Source organism: Rana temporaria, chromosome 1, assembly GCF_905171775.1.
Source record: "Rana temporaria chromosome 1, aRanTem1.1, whole genome shotgun sequence".
Lineage (NCBI taxonomy): Eukaryota > Metazoa > Chordata > Amphibia > Anura > Ranidae > Rana > Rana temporaria.
This window is the reverse complement of record NC_053489.1, coordinates 254,116,443-254,137,739: the sequence shown is the minus strand read 5'-3', so window position 1 is coordinate 254,137,739 and position 21,297 is coordinate 254,116,443. Positions and strand designations below refer to the sequence as shown.

At 41.6% G+C, this 21,297-nt stretch overlaps 1 protein-coding gene across 3 annotated transcripts in view; it reads right to left on the bottom strand.

Annotated features, from left to right (window-relative positions):
• Window positions 1–3,787: 3,787 nt before the first annotated feature.
• CDH24 (cadherin 24) overlaps window positions 3,788–21,297 on the bottom strand; it is a 117,359-nt gene continuing 99,849 nt past the window's right edge. For 2 of the 3 annotated variants that reach the window (XM_040354176.1, XM_040354183.1), the window contains 5 exons: window positions 16,976–17,112; window positions 16,163–16,284; window positions 13,507–13,615; window positions 13,139–13,387; window positions 3,788–4,650 (listed from right to left, as the gene is read on the bottom strand). In XM_040354176.1, the coding sequence (XP_040210110.1) occupies window positions 4,133–4,650; window positions 13,139–13,387; window positions 13,507–13,615; window positions 16,163–16,284; window positions 16,976–17,112 (1,135 nt within the window). In that variant the 3' untranslated portion in view covers window positions 3,788–4,132. The remainder of the gene's footprint in view (window positions 4,651–13,138; window positions 13,388–13,506; window positions 13,616–16,162; window positions 16,285–16,975; window positions 17,113–21,297) is intronic. The other variant, XM_040354192.1, reaches the window with a different exon arrangement.

Here is a 21,297-nt window from a genome sequence, read left to right as displayed (position 1 = left end):
TCAGTAAAGGGGATGATATAGGGTATCCTGAAGATAATGTAGTGCATCAAGTATGCTGCTAGTGAGAGCAGCAAGGTGACCTAATTTATCCATACATGTGGCTGTATGGTTAAAGCAGTGTGACTGATTCAGCAAGTAATCCGGTGAGGTCAGGTGAGAGTTGTCCTTATCCATTGTGAATAGTACCAGTTGGAGTATCCCAATCATCCCTTCTCCCATCCATGTTCCAAAATAAAATACACAACACAAATACCCTGGACTGGTTATTGAGTAACGAGCAAGTGGATGTAAGGGTAGGATGGGAACTCCAAGCAACCAAGCGGGAACCCCTAGCAACCAAGTGGGAAACCCTCAGCAACCAGCTGCAGGTAACCACAGCGAGGACTATGAAGTTAACACTCAGCAAGCCCTACGGGGACAGTGCTACACTTTATAATCAGTTACAGCAAACTGTTTTTCCTTTTGCGATAAAGGTTTTACATAAAAAAAATATATATATATATTTATATATATATATATATATATATATATATATATATATATATAATTTTAAGTACCCCTGTCAGTGTTTAAATGGTTTGTTTCATCTTTTTAACTGATACATTCTGCTGGAGAGCTTGTTCTTTTGGAAAACAACAGGCTTACTTGCTGGATCATCAGATGAAAATAGAAGAAAGAAAGCCTAAAAAAGAACACTAATACAGCCACCACATGTAAGAATTGGTAAGCTGCAATATAATAAATGTTTGTTTTTGGGTTTAATACCACTTAAAAGCCATAGAGGAAATCTAATGTGGCTTCAGTAGACTCTTATTCACTAACCTGGAAAAGGTTTGTAGCATATAAAGTCCAAACATCTGATCTTTCTTTTCCTGAGTCAGTGACTCATATGCCGCGTTCAGACGGTCGTTTTTTGTGATAAAAAAAAATGACGTTTTGAATCATGAAATAAAACGACGTTTTTGAAACTTCATTTTCAAAAACGACGTTGCCTACACACCATCGTTTTTTAAAATGCTCTAGCAAAGCGTGGTTACGTTCAGCACGTACGGCGGCACTCTTTTCCATTGAAGCTAGCTTCATAACTTGCTTCTGAGCATGCGCGGGTTTTAAAAACGTCGTTTTGCCCACACACTATCATTTTCATTGACACAAAAAACGACGTTTTGAAAAACGACACAAAAAATTCGAGCATGTTCGAATTTTTTTTTGTAGTTTTTCAGAAGACATAAAACGACGTTTTCCCCCTCACACGGTCATTTTAAATGGCGTTTTCAAAAACGTCGTTTTTTTTCATCACAAAAAAACACCGTCTTTACGCGGCAATAGAGTATTGAGCCAACCGGATTAGCATGGTAGACAGGCAACTAGCTTTTTCAGAAGCAAAGGTTATCAATTGCCAATATCTCTAACTAAATGTTACGTGCTTTGTAACTATATGGCAAGTTTTAATTTAAAGGACCCATTCACACATTTGGGTTGTAGTAATATGCAAATTGTTGTAGGGTATCTTGCAGTGGCATTAATTTTGAATGACATCCACATGCACTATTAGGGCCCTTAATTTTTCTGTGACAATGGCACCACCTAAATGCATGGTAATGTGTGTTAAGACACTGTAGTTTCATTCATTATTAAAGTGGAGTTCCACCCATAAATATAACATTTCATCAGTAGTTTTAAAAGTTTTTTTAGATGCCTTCAAAGTGTTGTTGCTAGGCAGAATAGTTAATCTTCCCTCTTCCTGCACCTAGGTGCTTAAGCTTCCTAACCTACACCGCACAGACTCCTGGGAATGTAGTGGGTGTAACTTTCCAGGAGTCTGTGCACTCCCCAGTCTCGAAGAATCATGTGACTTGAATAGTACAGGTGCTGAAACCTGATCTGAAACCTATTACACTGCTTGTGCAGCATTGAGCAAGTGCAAGATCTGCAAGGCTGAAATCCAGGAAGTCATACAGTCTGGCTTCATGATGCCCACACTTAAGATGGCCCCAGTCAATTTCTATTTTATAAAGTGTCTTAATGCTGTAACAACCTAACAAAACAGACCTTAGTTTACAGACTAACTTTACTAGAATACATTAAGCTTGTGTATTACAGGGGTATTTATATTTAAAAAGTGAAATTGTGGCCGAAACTCCGCTTTAACACGCAATACACATGGGCTTTACTATAGCGGGCAATGCACAACGCTGTGCATACAATGCTGAGCTTTGGTATGTGTGGGGAAAAAAAATTGATGAGTTGTCATTTTTTGGTAGCATGCTGCAACCCATGGTAATGCACATTGGTGTGTTGCGTATCCCCTGCCCTCCTCCCAGTTTTATACTCACCTAGCCCTAATACAGCAAAATATCTTTCTAAATCACCTGGCCACTAGTCAGAAATCTTCCTGGTTTGTTCTGCACATGTGCTGTGCAATCTCATCTATTTATATGGACTACCAAGTCTACTTTGATGCAGTTACACGTTAAGGTGCATGGTTAGCTCATTCATAATAATACAGTAAGGTGTTATGTGTTTTGAACGTGCAATAACTCAACACAGTCAGAATAGGCCCTAAGGCAGGGTCATCTTTAATGCAGGGCAAAAGGGACAGCTGCCCCGGGCCCAGTCATTCTTGTGGGGCCCAAAGTACTGCCCTTTGAGCCAGCACTGCAAGTTTTGAATTCAAGTGGGCCCAAGAAAATGTTTGCCCAGGGTACAATCAATATTAAAGACAGCCCTGCCCTGAGGCACAACAAAGAAACAGTTTTGTTTTATTTAATTATTTTGGAGAATGGGTAAAGCTGGCCATAGATATAGCGATTTTTTTTTCTTTCCTGCAACCATCTGCAAAAAGCACTTGATTTCCCCAACAACATAGTCATTGTTGATGGGGGTATCCCTTCCGTGTAGCCATTGTGCTCTCCCAGCGGGGAGGGGGGGGGAGGGGATTGACATCTAGAGCTGTTCCTGCCAGGAGAACACAGAGATTACTGCTAGTGGCTATAATAACTGCTAGCAATAGTTGCATATAAAAACCGACAGGCAGGTTGTGCCAAAGTTGATAGATTAATCAACTTGGGTACATTAAGCCTGCACATACATGGTTCTACAAGGCCCGTCTGAGGTTTGAACTGTCTATGGCAAAAAACATTAAGGGATTAAAGACCCCCTAAAAAAAGTTACAAACGGACCATGCAGCTTAAGCTGCATAGTTTGTTTGTAACTTCCGTTTAGGGGGTTTTTAACCCCTTAAAGGTTTTTTGCTGTATGCTTTTGAGTTACTTAGACCGCACCACTATTGGTGAGTCAGCAAATCTAAGGGACGTCGCACCTGCTCATACACTGAACGGTACAGCGTGTATACTCTAGTGCAGTGGTCATAAACCCTGTTCTCAGGGCCCACTAACAGGCCAGGTTTGCAAGATAACTGAAATACATCACAGGTGGTATTATTTGCTGCTCAGTGATTGCAGTTGTCTAGTCTGCATCTCCCCAAGGTAATACATAAAATCTGGCCTGTTAGTGGGCCCTGAGGACAGGGTTGACGACCACTGCTCTAGTGAGTTGATGTCACCTACATTTCAAACTGACTATGGCTGGCTTAATAATAGAACCTTGCGCCAATCATGACAAAAGAGTTGCCTATACCTAGCCAACACTTTACATGGTCAGCGAAAAGAAAAAACTCTATTCTATGTTCTATTCTTTTCTATTCTGTTCGATGTGGGATTCATACATGGATTTGAAACAGCAGGTAAAAGAATGTACTCACATACATATTGCTCACAACAAATGGTTTCTTTTACAATTTTATTTTGAAAATAAAATGTTTGTTTTCCACAAATGGCACACGTCGGACTGTATTTGACACTCCCGCAGCAAGCGGTGGGAAGACTGGAAGAAGTGAATGTAATCTTGTAAATGTCACAAGACCCCCTAGGAACCCTTTTTTTTTAGGTGGCCTCTGACAGGGAAGGGGTTAACAAAGGTTCCACCTGTCTTTGTTTACATGTCTGCTAGTCTCTGTGAAGAAATAGGGGCTTTGTCACTGATATTGTATGTCACTCTGTTTTATGGAAAAGTGAAAATGATCGTTCTGCATGTCATTCACAAGAAACCGGTTAACAATCACTCAACGGTTTTAATCATCCGGAACAGAATTTCTTCGTTTTGCTCCATAGATTTCTGCCAGTGTCCTGAAATGTGGGCCCCATTCCCATATGTCATCCCCAATAGTTTCATCTTCCCCAGCTCCTCCAGAGCTGCTGGTCAGCGAGCTCAGGGATCCAGCTGAGGATCCTCCTCCCTCAAACCCATAAACTTGAATGGAGTCATAGGGAGGAGCCACAGGGTCTCGTTCCGCTTCTCTTAGACGGAGTGCCAGAAACCGTTGTACATTAACAGGGGCTGGCTGAGGTGATCGGGGAGCAGGCTGGTGAGGAACCCTTGGAAGAACATCCATTCGGGGAGGGTGAAAGAAGCCTCCACTGAGGCCTGTTTGGGGAGGCTGCAAGGCTGACATGTCAAACGCTTGAGTATCTTGTTCTCCTCCACCTTCATCATCATAAGTAATGATGTTTTCTCGAATATCCTCATCCTCACATAGAGACAGGGGGGATGGCTTGTGTCTGCGCTGTAAATAGAAGAGGGACACTAGGGCTGACGTGGAGGAGTATGAGTAGGATAGGAAAAATGTTATGACACAGAGAAAAATAATAATAATAATGGGGTTGTGTTCATGGATGGATATGTTATGGAGAGAAAACAGAGGTTTTACCATTAATATTAAACAATGCCAGTAGGAACTATGTAAATGCTGTTATGGGCACACACCGTAGCATATACAACAAAGCTGCTTCCCTGACAGAACGTACAAGACGTAACTAAGTTCCGTGAAGGAAATGACACCTATGTTTTTTCCAATGTGAGCAATTGCTTGCTGAGGTGTAAATAATCTGAAATTGCTATGGCTGTAAACAGCCAGTCCACCCATTTCAGCAGTCTGAATCACCATTAGATTTTTAGATTTCTTCTACTTCATTTGTACTGCAAGATCGCAGTGGAGGAGATTGCAGCAGTTGGTGTCTATGTCACAAAGTCTCACTCACCCTAGTGCATTTTCCATAAAAATAAAATACATTAACATGCAACAGGAAGAGAAAAGACAATAGATAAGTAGATCAAAATAGAAATTAAAATAGAACTCCAGCAAAAATTATTTTTTAGTTTTCAATATGGTGGGGAAGAGTTAAAAACAAGTTTAACAGGCCTCCTCAAATCAGCATACTTTTGGGTCAGCTCCACACCAGATAGGATCGCCTTACATGATTTTAGCAGTAAGTTCCCTATATTAATTCCCATGCAAAAATCAGCCTCTGCTGTGTGGAGGGCTTTGGTATTGGGAGTAAAGCCTCCTTAGCCTGGAAGCACCCATGGTGCCTGCCTAAATTACATATACTCCTTTTGTGGGCTTTTATTGGTTAGTTCTGGGCATCACTTTTGGTCATGTTTCCTGTCTATTTCAAATTCTGTTTTTGTTTTTCTGCTGCTGGCTTTTATTTTTAGCCTAACTACTGCCTTGTTCCCTTACAATATTATGAGTCAGCCAGCCACTGAAGAGCCCAAAGCACTGTTCTAACAGCAAACCTGCTATCTTCTACAGTTGCAGAAAAGGAGTGTCCTTCAACACCGGCAAGTATCAGTGAAGACCTGAGGCCCGACTGCAGGATTTTGAGTCCGAAGGAGATCTGTATGTTTGGAGGACTCTCTAATTCCCCTATATGTCAATACAGTGAAAGAAACACTTGATTGGATTGAGGAGCTGGAGGCTGCCAAAAAAGCCCATAAGTATTATACAACCTTAAATAAATCTATGCCTTTCTTTCCACTTATGCAATATTTTAGCAAATAATTGAAGAAGAATGGCAGGAAATAGATCTATTCTCCAAAACAAATTCCTTGTGGGTTTACTGCCTTTGGTATATGCTTCAGAGACCGGTGTGACATGTCACTTTACTTCTGAACAACTCCATTGCCTTCAAGGACCAATCAAACACTGTGTTCATGTCAATATAAAAAAGCCTTAAACTTAGTCAGCCCTAGCTTGCAGGCCTTCTGTGACAGAAGGCCTGCAAGCTAGGGCTGACTAAGTTTAAGGCTTTTTTACCACTGTGGTAAAAGCTTTAAAGAAGTGAAAAGAGAATGTTCAGACAGCTCTGGAGGCCAAGGTGGACAGGTTAACCACAGTTAAAGTGCTGGATAACTTGCAGTTACCTGTGTAGCAGAGTCAACAGTGGACTTAGTTCATGTATCCTTTCATAATATGATGCTGGCTGTTACACCTAAGAGGGGTTTATGGCTGAAACATTGAGAGGCTAATAATTCATCCAAACAGGGACTTTGTAAAATTCCCTACAATGGCAAGATGCTCTTTGGTAAAACCTTGGAAGATGCCATCCAGAGAGTAACAGGTTAATTCCACAACATAAGAAGAGGCGGCAACATTCCGTTCGATCAAGGACATTTTTCAGTCAATTCAGACATGCCCAGGCTGGCAGACCAGTGGCAGGGCGCTCATGGTTCTTTTCTCAGGTCTGGAAAGCAGAATAAATCCTCCCAGTCTGCCAAGCCTTCAGATGAGAAATTCTGGGGCCCTGTTTTCCCAAAGTGTCCAGTTGGGGGCAGACTGTCCCTGTTTTACAGGGTCTGGGAGGGCAGGATTCAAGATTGACGGGTCTCAAATGTTATAAAATAGGGGTCACCCAATCGAGTTTATCAAGAAGCTCTCCAAGGATGATTTGTGGAAACAAAATTGCCCACGTCTCCAGTAAAAATAAATGATTGTAAGCTGGTCTATCTCCTGGTCCCAGACTAAGAACAGGGCAGAGGTATGTACTCTTCGATATTTTTGGTCACAAAGAGTTCCAGGAAGTTTAGGTTGTCTTAAACTCGAAGGCTCTGAACTGTTTCATGAAAGTGAAGAGGTTTTGTATGGAATCAGTGTCAGAGCAAGACTGGATGTTTATCTTCATATTCTGATGGCAAGGTCTCACCAGAGGCTTCTCAAATTTTTAGTTCACTGAAGGCACTACCTGTTCTGATGTCTAACATTTGGATTAACAACAGCTCCCTGGACCTTTTTGAAGATGTTTTTGGCAAATGTGGAGGTTCATCTTCAGCAATAGTTGTGAATTTTTCATTACCTAGACAACATCCTGCTGCTTTGAGATACACCTTCTGTTCTGGAGACACACAAGATTATTCTTCTACTGACTTTGACAGATTTGGAGTGGCTAATGAACCAGGTGGCATGAGAGGCAACTTCAGTTTTGCTTTTGGAATTTAATGCAATTTTCCCAGCAAAATATTCTCCCTTTCCATTCTTATCTCAGATGTCAGCTCACAAGATTCAAGCAAGAGGATAACAGAAACTGCCTCATTACTCCAATCTTACAGAATTGACTATGGCCCCAGGAGCTCTCATGCATTTTACTCCTCTGTAACAAGACAAACAGGGGAAAGTTTTGATGGACAGTAAAACAGTAATATACTATATTGACAAACAAGGTGGGACCAAAAGTATGCCACTTCTCCAGGTTGTGCCAGAGGTTTTTTTATTGGGCACAGGGACATGTCACAGCCCTAACAACCAGGTATTTGCCAAAGACTCCGTGAGCAGAAGGTTTGCAGACCAGAATTAAGGCAGTATTCTGACTCCAACTGTTGTAATTGTGACTTATCCCTTGCTGAGACATATGCCTGGCCTGTATTAGCTCATACAATCACCACGGACAGTCTTTATCAGATGGCTGAACTCACCAAATGCAACATCATGGATACCCTGAGTTCTCAAGAGGATTCACGGTCATGGCACCTTCCTTTGAGATCTTGTTGAATTCCAGAAAGTTCTCAACCAATGCTGTTTATAATATTCTACCAGTTTATGCAAAAATAAGAGATTGATGCTCTTATTTTAACTATTAATGAAGTGCTAGATTTTCTTCAGTCAGGACTCAGCTGCAAGTTTCAGCTCTATCATCCTTGACCGACGTTAGATGAGTGGATCATCGTCTGGTTCAACAGCTCTTGAAGATCGTATTCAGGTTAAATCTACCTGTGAGGCCTTGTACAGACGAGCGAACATGTCCGATGAAAACGGTCCGCGGACCGTTTTCATCGGACATGTCCACTCGGAGATTTTGGTCTGATGGTTGTACACACCATCAAAAACCAAAATCCCTGTGGACCAGTTTCAGCGGACATGTTCGGTCGTGTGTACGAGGCCTGAAGTTAGATTTGCCATCAGTGCTGCTGGTGAAGTCTCTTTTTTCTCCTAATTCTTCCTGATCTATAAATCATCTCTCTCAGAAAGTACTCTTTTTTTTTTTTTTTTACCTCTGTCAGGTGGGTATCAGAGTTGAAAGCTTTTTCTTGCAGGGAACTGTTTTTGTGGTATATTACAAGACAAAGTAATTTTGAGGACTTCATCTGAGTTTCTTGAAAAGGTTTCTTCAGTTCATCAGAATTGGGAAGCAGTGCTTCCTAGGTTTCCAGCAAATTCACAGGATTCAGCAGTCAGCTACCCCTTGTATAAGGTTAACCTAATTTGAATTTATTTGGCAAAGACTGATAGCTTACAAAAGGCTGAAAACCTTTTTCTTCTGCAGAGAAGCACGAGAAAGGAGAGGAGGCTTCTTGGTTGTTCGGGAAAATTTGAAAGGCATATTCCTTTTCTAGTCTTCTTCCTCTTGAGAAAATTAGGACTCATTCCACAAGAGGGGTGGTGTCCTCATGGGCTTCAGTCTCCAAGGTTTCTTTGGGAAAGATTTGTATGGTGGAATTCTCCCACAACTTATATAAAAACACTACCAGGTTGAAGTTCTGGCTCCCTCATCATTTGGTTCTGCAATTTTATCAGCTGCACATTCTACCAATCAAAATTTAAGTGGAGTTACACTCTTTGACTACTGTGTTGGGTTGATTTTTTCCCCTCCCTTTTGCATGTGATTGCTGGCTACATTCAAGAAGCATAGTGACATGAGGAGGCCAGCAAACAATCCCTCCTATAAACGCTGCTTTAGTAAACCACCCTAATGGCAGCTAAACTTCCAGTCTGTATGATACCATTGAAAATCCTTATGTGCATTTATATGTGTGACAGAACCCACTGTCGTTGTGTGTTTTAGAGGGGGGTGTGGGCTAGCTTTCTACCAACAGACTATGGCCAAGCAGAGAACAGGAGATTTGAAGGGCTATTTCCTGCCTCCCGCAACCAGGAGAAGATGCCACCTCCAGATACTTGTGTCCGCGGTTGTGGGTTCATTAGAACTGGGTGGACGTGGTGTCTGTGGCAGGGCTCGTGGAGCTGTTTCCGGACACTTAAACGTTTATTCCACAAACAATGTACGTTTAGCTGATGAAGGCATATACAAGATGGCAGTATGCCCAAAGTGTGGGCTACAAGACTTGGGGACAAAATGGCGTTGGGATAATGTAATGATGTCCCTATATAAGTTGCATCCCTTCTCCCCATCCTACTCCTCTTGTGTTTAAGTATGTTATATCATTGCACGTAGACAAAAGGTGTGAAGACGCATCCCAGTGGGGGTGTGTAAGGAGGGGCTGCCAGCCTGTCATAATCCCTTTATCTGTTTCAACTATAGTTTCTATTTGAATGTACAAGTGTTGAGTTCCCATTGGTTCTTCCTTGTCCCCTACCCCCTTTATGACAAGGCTAAGGGGAGTCTCCTTAACTGTGTTTAAAAGTGTATGTTTTGTACTTAATAAACAGTTTATGCTCTGCATGTTTAACCCTCAACATCTGTGTGGTTTGCCTCGTGATTAGGGGTTAAGGGCTGGTTATGGAGAGTCTGCCGGCTGAGGGTGCATTTGGAGAACAGGAGACACAGCTCTGGCAAAGGTGCCCAGGCGAGGTATCCGGGATCTGTCACAATATGCATTTATAAATGTGCTCTAAATGCATGTAAACACAGGTTTGACACTGCAAGTGTAAATGAGGCCTAACAAAGGTTCCAACTTCCAACTCTTTTCTGTTTTATGTAAAAAAAAAAGTTATTTGCTGGAGTTTCCATGTTACAGAAAACTATATTATACTTTGGAATGTATATCTTTTGTGATATCATTGTAACCTTCAGATGAAAGTAATATGTGATTTGACTTTACAATTTTAACTTTTTGTTGTTTTTATTTTGGTTCCTACACTAAACTTCCTATAGTGGTTATCTGTATATCAGGAAATATGATAACATCCTTGCTAAAAGCCAAATGAACCATATCTATTTATTACAATGATGCATGCTGTTTACAGGCTGCATATACAGCCATAAATATGCTGCTCTTTTTGCTTAGTTTTACTTGCCATGTACTGCAGCCAAGGATAACACATTGGAGGGTCGGACTGCAGCTCTCACGCAGGTCAGGTCTCCAGAGGGCCGACACACCACCTTCACACTTCTCCAATCAACATTGCTCCTCAAGGAGCGAGAACGCTGATGATTGGAGCAGTGTGCAGCAGGCACTTGATTAATTATGGCCTTTTGTACAAGCTCTACCCTTTATGTAATGTGATTGCATCTGCAAAATCGAAGGGCTCATGCACATGGGCATATTCACCCATACAGTGTATTTTGGTGCCTGTGATGTTCTGGTGCTTTGTACAGCCCTTCATAGGCATGAATGGATAAACAAGGCTGTACACATGCATAAAGTGGCAAATAAACACACACTAACTTTATCTGGGACATTACATCTGTGCGCATGTGCCACTTTACGCAAATAGCAAAGCATAGCTGCATGCAGCCACCTTCATAAAGGTTTGTCTATGGATGGCTGTATGCAACACCAGAACATCCCGGGCACCAAAATACGCAATGTGTTTACACTGTACATGCAAATTTGCACAAATCTAAAGATGGCCAGGTACTAGTAGAATTTTGTTAGAAAATTTCATTTTTTCTAATTGTTAGTGGAATCAAATTAACAATTGTTTTCAACCACAGCGGGAAATTTTAACATTTTGAAATGTACTGGCGAGATTTTTCATACAAACATTTGTGCAAAATTCTACCAGTGCAAAAACGAGATACAGCATTGCCTTATAACAGAAGGGAAGCACACGTCCTAACTTCCAGCACAAGACCTAAAAACAAGGGGCCAAATCCTCAAAAGGGATACGCAGGCGGATCTGCTGTTCCGCCAGCGTATCCCTGTGCCTATCTTTGGAACTGATCCTCAGAAGCAGTTTTCCAAAGATAGGCAGAAGATCCGACATCTGTAAGAGACTTACACTGTCGGATCTTAGGATGCAGTACCGCATCCGCCGCTGGGGCATTTCGCGTCGAAATGCCGCTTTGCGTATGCAAATGAGGACTTACGGAGATCCACAAAGCTTTTCAGCTTTGTTTTTTCTCCGTAAGTTTACGTTTGCATGCGTAAAATTAGGGCTGCTTTTACAAGGTGTAAACTGTTTACACCTTGTAAAAACAGACCTTTTTTTCGATCCCGGCGATTTTTTTTTAAATTAGATTTTTTTTTTTCGCCGTATCTTTTTTTTAACCCGTCGCAACTTTATTGTCCCGTCGCAATCCACAAAGCCCCGGCGTAACGTAATTTCGCGCGATGCACGTCGGGAAAATGACGTCACGAGCATGCGCAGTACGGCCGGCGCGGGAGCGCGCCTCATTTAAATTGTCATCGCCCCCTGGATAACAGGACCGCCTTGCGCCGGGAGAATTTAGGTTACACTGCGTGAAATTTCTAGGTAAGTGCTTTGTGGATCAGGCACTTAGGTAGAAATTTCCCGCCAGTGTAACTTAAATGGGAAAAATTAAGTTAGGCTACGATTTTGAGGATTTGGCCCAAGGTGCTCAATCTCAGCTTGTGGGAATGTGGGCTGAGTCATTAAAATCATTCCCCTTTGCTCATTTTAGCCATCAGTGCATTCAAAACCACTGGTGTACGCTACAGTAGTAGCCATAAATTTACAGAGTTGGTATTACCAACTTGCATACAGCTGTTTCTGGCTTCATAGCCCTCATCAGTGCAGGATATGGCTGTACTGACTTGGTGATATAGGGCTTGTAGGCCTGGGAAAATAGTGCAAATAGTGCAGCTATCAAAGTGTATTTCTACTTTTACAGCCAAGAATAATACCTACTTTATATTTGTTCCCACTCAAATAGCATAAATTAAAAAAAATTTGCTCCAGCAAAAAAACAAAAAATCTTACATCTCTTTGTTACGAGGAAGGCTAGGAAACTGTGTTTGCCATACTTAAATAGGATGTAAACCCTCACATATACCCAGGTGAAGTGAACAGCCTCAGATGATACACAGAGATTAAAAATCCTCTTTTATAAGTTTTACTTGTATATCTGTACTTGTATGTCTTCTCCCCTCTACACCCCTTCCAAAGTGCAGATTGTGTTAAAAATCTTTCTTTATCTATCAGCAGTACATAGAAGTGGGTGGAGAGACTGCAGTTACACTGTGTGACAGCTGACTTCTCAGAAGTGACTCATGCTGATAACAGGGGAACGAAGCGCCAGAGAGAAACGACACCCATAGCTTTGGAGAGAGATAAGTGAACACTACAAATATATGTGCTTTTCTCAGATTCCATTAAAAGTGAACAAAGCATATCCCTCTATAGTGTGTACTCATCTTAATTAAGAACACTAAAGCGTTTATTTACTAAAGCTGGAGAGTGCAAAATAAGTTTCACTTCTGCATAGCAACCAATCAGCTTCCAGGTTTTATTGCCAAAGCTTAATTGAACAAGCTGAGGTTAGAAGCTGATTATTTTCTCTGCAGAAGTGAGACTGATTTTGCACTCTCCAGTTTTAGTAATGGAAAAAGCACACCATTGTACTGTTCCCCCAAAACTCACAAGCCCTACACCATGGAGACAGTAAAGCGATTTCTTGCATTGTGTAAATTACATTTTAGGCCCCCAAGTACACTTGTAAATAGCGCCGCTACTGATTACATGCAGGAGACACCACAGGTGTCCAATTAGCTGCGGTTGCTGTCAGCCTACTATTGCTTTTAACCCCTGTTAGGTCTCACACGTGTAATCGTCAATGCCCCCTTGTCTTACTAATAAAAGAAGAGATGATGGTATAATTACCCAAAAGGCTAAATGCACAAGCCAGGATAGCCAGCAGAGCAGGAGTGCTTAGTCCAGCAGCTGACCCTGTGGTCATATGACAGGTTAGGACTTCTCCGCCTGCCTCACAGTGACATAAAGAGACCGTCAGGGTATCAGTACTGCTAAGTGGGGGATCTCCATTGTCTGTGATTTCTATGGGCACTAAAAATAAGTCCTTGTGAGATCTCCAGAAGCTGCTGTGCTTCACCAGAAGAGACGCGCTTCCATCTAGTGAGAAGAGAGGGATCAGAGGATAAATACTGGAGCGCATAGAAAGGGATATATTAATGGAGCATAGAGGGAATGGAAAAAAAGGACCATTATTTAGGGGTTGCTGATAAGCATACCTTTGTTGTCTTGTATAGTGAAGTTTCCATCAGATGCAGCAGCTGGACTTCGAATGGAGAAAACACCAGTCTCAACATCTGCATCTTTCACTTGGATAGTCTGGATGATCTTTGGGAACCCAGAGACAGAATAACAGTGTCATTAGTATGAAAACAGAAAACATTGTTTTGTTATACAATAGCATTATACCACTGCAGAGAAAGTAAATTCTAGCATACAAACTGCTCATTTGGTAGAGGTATACTTGTACTTTGTTCCCAGACAATTACAATCTATAGATTGCCATACTGAGATGAAAATATAATAAATGATTACAGTGTGAAAATTACAGGATGAAATAACTCTAGCGACAGTAAAACCTTGGATTACGAGCATAATTTGTTCCAGAAACATGCTTGTAATCCAAAGCACTCGTATATCAAAGCGAATTTCCCCAAAAGAAATAATGGAAACTCAGATGATTCATTCCACAACCATTTATTTATAAGTCTTTCCGTTTATAGTCCATATAAAAAGATTATAGCAATGTGATAACCATAAAATGTCCATCCACAAATGGAAGCCTCCACAAGGGGATTAGAAGCAAAATCCAGCAGGAGCTACAGAGTATAAAAGAGAAGAGAGGTGCCTCTAAAAGTAGCAATATGGTTACATTAAATTAAGGTACAACATTTAGCAACCCACCCACATCTTTGAAAATAAAAGATAGAAGCTGATTGCTTGTCATGCACAGCTGCTCCAGATTCTGTTTGCTCTAGTTTCGATGCATTCCCCTCATTGTATCTTTTTGCCGACCCGGAATCAACTGGTAAAACTTAACTTTCTGGGTCCCTGCGTCACTTTCTCCAGCCTATATGGCTGGGAAAGAATCTTCATTATATTCACTGGAGGACAGATGAAACATCAGGGGTATTTTAGACCTCTGGTGTCTCAATAAAGAGAACCGGTCAGCAAAAAATCATCACATAGCGGACGTTTAGTCCCCTATTTGATGTGTTTTTTTTTTAAAGTGTAATGCCGCGTACACATGTAAAAAAAAACGACGTTTTCAGCCTCTAGAAAAAACGTTTTTTTTCCCAAATTCATCATTAAAACGATGTTGCGCCCACACGATCGTTAAAAAAAATGCTCTAGCAAAGCGCGGTGACGTACAACACGTACAACTGCACTATAAACAGGAAGTTCCATTCGGATGACGCCACCCTTTGGGCTGCTTTAGCTGATTTTGTGTTAGTAAAAGACATTTTGCGCTTTTCTGTCTGTTACAGCGTGATGAATGTGCTAACTCCATTACGAACGCTAGTTTTACCAGAACGAGCGCTCCCGTCTCATAACTTGCTTCTGAGCATGCACGGGTTTTTCATGTCGTTTAAGCCCACACACGATAATTTTTTCAAACCCGAAAAACAACATAGTTTAAAACGTCGTTAAAAAAAGCAGCATGTTAGAAAAAATTTTTTTTCGTTTTTCAGAACCCCGAAAAATGAGGTGAAGCCCACACACGATTGTTTTAAATTACATTTTTTTAAAACGTTTTTTACATGTCGAAAAACGATCGTGTGTACGCGGCATTAAAACATTAAAGTTACACCCAAGTACATAATAACCCCCAAATTTTTTTGAGGCCCCCCACCCCCACATACATGCACATATAAACCTAAAAGTATGCATAGGGGGCACCTATACATTAAAACGTTATTTGTGATACACATGTTACTAATCACTGCCCAGTCCAGAATGAGAGCAATAATTCTAGCACCAGAGCTACTGCATAACTCTACACTGATGACCTGGAACCAGGAACCACGCTCACTAGGCGCTCCCAGCACACCCATGCTGCCATGGATTACAGCCAGTCACAATTTAATCCATCAAGAGTTGGTGAAATGAACTCCCAGTTTTGTGATCACTGCAATTGGCTTTTGCAGTAATCACGTGATTGGGAGCCCATCCCAGCGACTACCGATCTTACTGTTACTTTTTTCTTTTGATATATATTTTTTCTTTTTACAAGCCGAGTGACCCAGGAAGACATCACGTGTGATGAACACATGTCGGGCGGAGCTATGTGCTGATGCCATCGTGATCCATGTGACCCTGGGGTGCCTGTGTTCATATTTGAAAATTTGCTAGAAAATATGTTTTTACAAGCAAGATTGATGTTTTTAACTCTGTAAGTAGCTGATTGGCTTTTGTTATTTCAATAAACTGTCTGAATGATATCACACGAGTTCCCTTTTCTCCTTTATGACTTTTATTTTGGCTGCTTTGTTCCTGCCATGGTCTGTCTGAGCATGTTCACAGAGAGGGTCAGGTTCCATACTGGAAACTTCTCAGAAGAATTTCCCTTGCACGCCCCGCAGAGGCATATTAAGCCTGTCTGTTTAACCATCCTAGCAATAGGTGGTCTACTACATCTGGTAAGCGTCCCTGCTCACTGGGTGTGAAGTGCTGTTCTGTGAAGGCTCTGCACGATTACTTAGTGGTGGATTCCTTTAATTGAATTTGTTTATTCACAAGGACTTGCTTTATGAATTCATTCATCACAAGGACTTTTTTGCACATGTATTGTTTATAGTTGTTAATGTTATTTACACGCTGCACTTTTTTGTGTATTAGTAGCGCAATTTTTAGTTGTATACAAGCTGAACATACCTGACCAGGTTGTGCATTATCACATACATGTGGTTTATATACTTCAGCGAGTGTTGGAGGATTGTCATTGACATCTAGTACCTGGATGACAACGCCAACTTGTGACACCTGGGAGGGGCTGTCTGAAACAAAAACACAACACAGAGACACAACAAAGACACACAACGAAAAAGAAAAGAATACACCAACAGAGAAAACAAAACACACAACAGAAACATATAAAACAACACGATATATGAATACACAAAACAACACATACAACACAAAAAAAGAGAAATGCGTCAGTTTGTGAGTTTGAAGTGATGTACAACAAAATATTCCTATGAAGCTTGATACGTTTTCTAATTTAGCTACAGATGAAAATTTCTCTCTCGGAGGACAGATCAAATAGGGCTGACTGGCAGAGAGTCATACCTGACTTTACTCTGATCATAAAAGCAAGAACTACCTCAACCTTTCTCCATGGCTTAGGAGAGGTTTCTGACTGGCACATCCATATGAAAAGGAATGTTCCTTTTTTTCCTGTAGGGAAAGAGGTATGATCCCTAATTGATTGCAAATATCTAGAAGAAATGATATGCCCATACCTTTCCTGATTATCACTAGCAATGCTCTGACTGGTTGCATCACGTGCATATAAGGCGTAACTGTATAATACAACTGGATAGCCAGCCATTTTTATGTGGCTAATGCCATCAGATGCTTGGCTTGTTTGCCAATTGGACAAATTAACAGAATGAATCCCTCAAACTATGGGTTGTCTATCTAATAAAGAATCTAAAACTAGAATATTTGATAAATGATCTCACTCACCGTTCTCAGTAGCCATTACAGTAATACTGTGCTCTTTCTTGATCTCTCGGTCTAAGGAAGTACTTGTTCCAATTGTTCCATCTTCAGGGTCAATAGAGAAAAGCGCCTCAGGGTCAGAGAGGGGATCAATAGAGTAACTGAGAGGAAAATAAAGCATTAAGAAGAAATCTATTAAAAAAAAAATATATATTATTTGGAAACACTGTTGCTGACATAAAACAGGACACGTTTCTATGTTGCTTAAAGGAGAAGTATGGCCAAAGCCATGGATCACAGGAGTGAAGTTCATTCTGCACTCCTGTGACCCGTTTTCATCCAACAGCAAGCTAAAGCACGCTGATGTCACTCAGCTGGTCCAAGCGCTGGATCAATCCCAACTTTACAGACAGGATCCACCAAGGAGCATAGCCTGGCAGCTGGCTCAGCCTCTCAGTGAGCCACTGGGAGACAAAGCCAGCTCCTCCCACCCCCTGCACAGCTCAGCGCTCCAGTGAATGCTAAAGGGGCAAAGCAAAGAGCCGGTGACTACAGAGAGCAGAGAGTATAACAACATTTTTGAAATATTAGGTAAAGTGCAGAGGTCTTAGGAAACCAGTCAGATGGTTAGTGCTGTGTGTACCCCTGTAATGGAGATTTACCCTCTCTATTTGTCCTGATTACCTTTACTTCTGAAAAAGAAATTGAAAGAAAATCATTGATTTGGAGTTGTCCCAAGAACAGGAATAGAGGGCAAATCATCCAATGAGGGCTTTAGTTCTGGTGACAAGCACAGATTCTCTCACTTTTGAGGGATTTTTTTCTCCACTTCCTGCTTTGGCTTTGTGATGGAAATTAAAGGGAAATTTCCCCAATGAGATATAGATGGGCAAAAAAAGAAAACCTGACCAAATATTTTTTTTAAAAAGTATGGCCCGGATTCACAAAGCACTTGCGCCGACGTATCTCAAGATACGCCGCGTAAGTGCAAATATGCACCGTCGCATCTGTGCGCCGGACCCACAAACTAAGATACGCCTAAAAATAGGCTTCATCCTGCCGACGTTACTTGCCTACGCATATTTATATACTTGCGCATATTTAGGCTGGACGCATGGTGGCGCTCCCATTGATCAGCCATTCAAATATGCAAATGAGGAAAATACGGCGATTCAAGAACGTACGTGCGCCCGACGCAGGCTACGAGTGGTGCGCGTAAGTTGAACGTCCGGCGTAAAGTTAAGCCCCATAAAGGAGGTGTAACCCAGCAGCAGACATGCAAAGGTCTGCACCAAGTAATACAAGCCGGCGTATTTTACGTAGTTTACGTTGGACGTGAGTCTGGCTGGGCGTAGGATACGTTCATGGCGTAGGCAGTGATCCGGCGTATCTTAGGCAGTTGTTCCAACGTGGTTGTGAGCATGCGCAGGGGGATGCGTCCACGGCACGACGCATGCGCAGTTCTATAAACGTACTTGTCTGGCGCTCAGACCCTCATTTGCATGGTGTCACGCCTCATTTGCATGTGTTTACTTGGGTCAAGCCCAGTTCCACCTACGCCGGCCTGCGCCTTCGAAATCTACGCCACGCCGACGCAGCATGGGGAGCAATAGCTTGCTGAATGCAGTGCTTGCCTCTCTGCGCTGCGTCGGCGTAGCGCACAGGGGGATGCGCTGCGGCGGCGTAATGTGCGCCTGCTGTCTGTGAATCCGGGCCAAAGTATTTAGTTCTACTTTGAAGAGAACAGGTCATAACTGGGCGTTTAAAGAAATCTGAATATTCAGTTTTTTTTAATTATTAAAATTGTGCAGGTTCTGGTTTTTGTAGGTTCGTATTTGTCTTTGCTGAAAGAAACTGTCGTCATGGTAAGTAACATAGTTATACTTTGGTAATTAAGCCTGGGCATAAATAAAAAAACTTTAGATTGTAATGGCTGCATCCGCTTTCAGCGCTGTAAAAACTGTATGTAGTATCTACTATATACAGCATGCAGTGCTCTGTTCAGGCAGTGGTATAGGGTCTTCCCATCTGCTGCAGGAACAAAATCAGTTGGGCTGAGTGCTGCCTTGTATTTTATCAGTGCTTGACTGAGGCAGAGACTTTGATTTCATCCACCTACCTTGCCACATCAGGCAATCAGAGGAAGCCTTGTACTTATCGATAAAATACAAAGCCTCCTGTGAATGGCTAAGCAGAGCTCAACCCAACGTGATTTTGTTCCGGGAACAGAATGGGAAGTCCGCATACCACTTTAGGAACTTAGGGGCAAATCCACAAAAACCTAGCCTAACTTAACTTTTACCATTTAAGTTAAACTGGCGGAAAATTTCTACCTAAGTGCCCGATCCACAAAGCACTTACCTAGAAATTTTCGGCCGTGTAACTTAAATGTCTCTGGCGCAAGGCGGTCCTCTTCTGCAGGGGGCGATGACAATTTAAATGAGGCGCGCTCCCGCGCCGGCCGTACTGCGCATGCTCGTGACATCATTTTCCCGACGGGCAGCGCGCAAAATTACGTTACGCCGGGCTTTGTGGATTGTGACGGGACAATAAAGTTGCGTCGGGTAAAAAAAAATTACGCGCCGAAAAATAAAATTCAAAATTTAAAAAAAATCGTGGCGCTCGAAAAAAAGGTCTGTTTTTACAAGGTGTAACTAGTTTACACTTTGTAAAAGCAGAACTAATTTTACGTATGCAAACGTAAACTTACGCAGAAAACACAAAGCTGAAAAGCTTTGTGGATCTCCGTAAGTCCTCATTTGCATACGCTAGGTGGCATTTCGACACAAAATGCCCCCAGCGGCGGATGCGGTACTGCATCCTAAGATCCGACAGTGTAAGTCTCTTACAGATGTCGGATCTTCTGCCTATCTTTGGAAAACTGCTTCTGAGGATCAGTTCCAAAGATAGGCACAGGGATACGCAGGCTCAACAGCAGTTCCGCCTGCGTATCCCTTTTGAGGATTTGGCCCATTAACCTGTATACTGTATGTGCAGTGGTTGCAACAATTAGTAAAGGAAATTGTTTGGGCCAAACAAAATATTTAAAATAACAGAAAATCTGGAGTTAGGCTTTAAAAATAGACCAGTTGCTGGTTCTAGCCATATTCAATCTCACAGCATCTCTTATAATAACAAATATATCATCTTGTAGAAATGGTTTGAAACAAGTGTTCTCAGATAGCAAAAATGCGTATCATCATTGAAGGAATCTTCAATTTTGAGATCTTTTCAATAGCCTAAAGTCACAAACACAAGAGCTGCCTATAGATTGGCAGATTTATTTTTCATAATATGTTTTTACATTTAAACCAACACTCATAAATTGTTGCCATGGCACAAAATACTGTTTTGTGTGATTTATTTGAGCACTCTCACATTGGTGGTCCCCTCCTTCAATTCTGCATACAGTATACTGAACCAAAGAGGACTGAATGATCCGATTATGTCAGAGCTTTTTCTTAAGCTCAAGCAGAAGCCAGCCCTTCTGTGTATAGAATATGCAGTTCTCACATCAGTCAAAGTAAAGTCTCTAATGTAAGTTGACTGTAAGACAGCGTAAATAATCAGATTTATAGTATCAGTGAACACATATTAGTGCAGCATTGTAAGTGCACAATTTCAGCTCAGGTTAAAACCTGCAAGGTTCCGCAAATGCAAAGCATGCCTAAAGAGACCCTGTCACCAGACCATTTATTTTAGTAAAAAATCTACCAATAAGATTTCATTTGCAATTAAATTATTTTATGCATTGTATTTACCTGTAAAAGCCCTGTGAAGGCATCCAAAAGCTGCTGGGCACCGCTATTTGGATAAGATGTCAGCAGCCCCTACAGACTCATAGCTGTCACTCAAATGACACACTGGGGTTGATTTACTAAAACTGGAGCGTGCAAAATCTGGTGCAGCTCTGCACAGAAACCAATCAGCTGTCAGGTTTTTTCTTGTCAAAGCTTAATTTAACAAGCTGAAGTTAGAAGCTAATTGGCTACCATGCACAGCTGCACCAGATTTTGCACTCTTTAGTTTCATGATATCAATTCCATTATAGTTTTTCCCCTCCAGCTACATAAAAGATATTGTAAGGATGTGAAGGGAGGGGCAGAGGAATTAGGCCAGCAAAGGCAGTAATTAAATAGAGGAGAGAGGTTATGATGTGCAAGGAAGGAGGGGGAACTGTGGCTTTGATAGGGTAAAGACGTCCTGGAGTGGTCAAATTCTCTTGCACATTGCAAGTAAATTAAGAAAAAAGCAATAGAACGAGAAACACTATACAAGTAAGCATTTTTTCTGTGTTTTGGCATTCATTTTTAAAGGTTGGTGACACGGTCTCTTTAAATCAACTC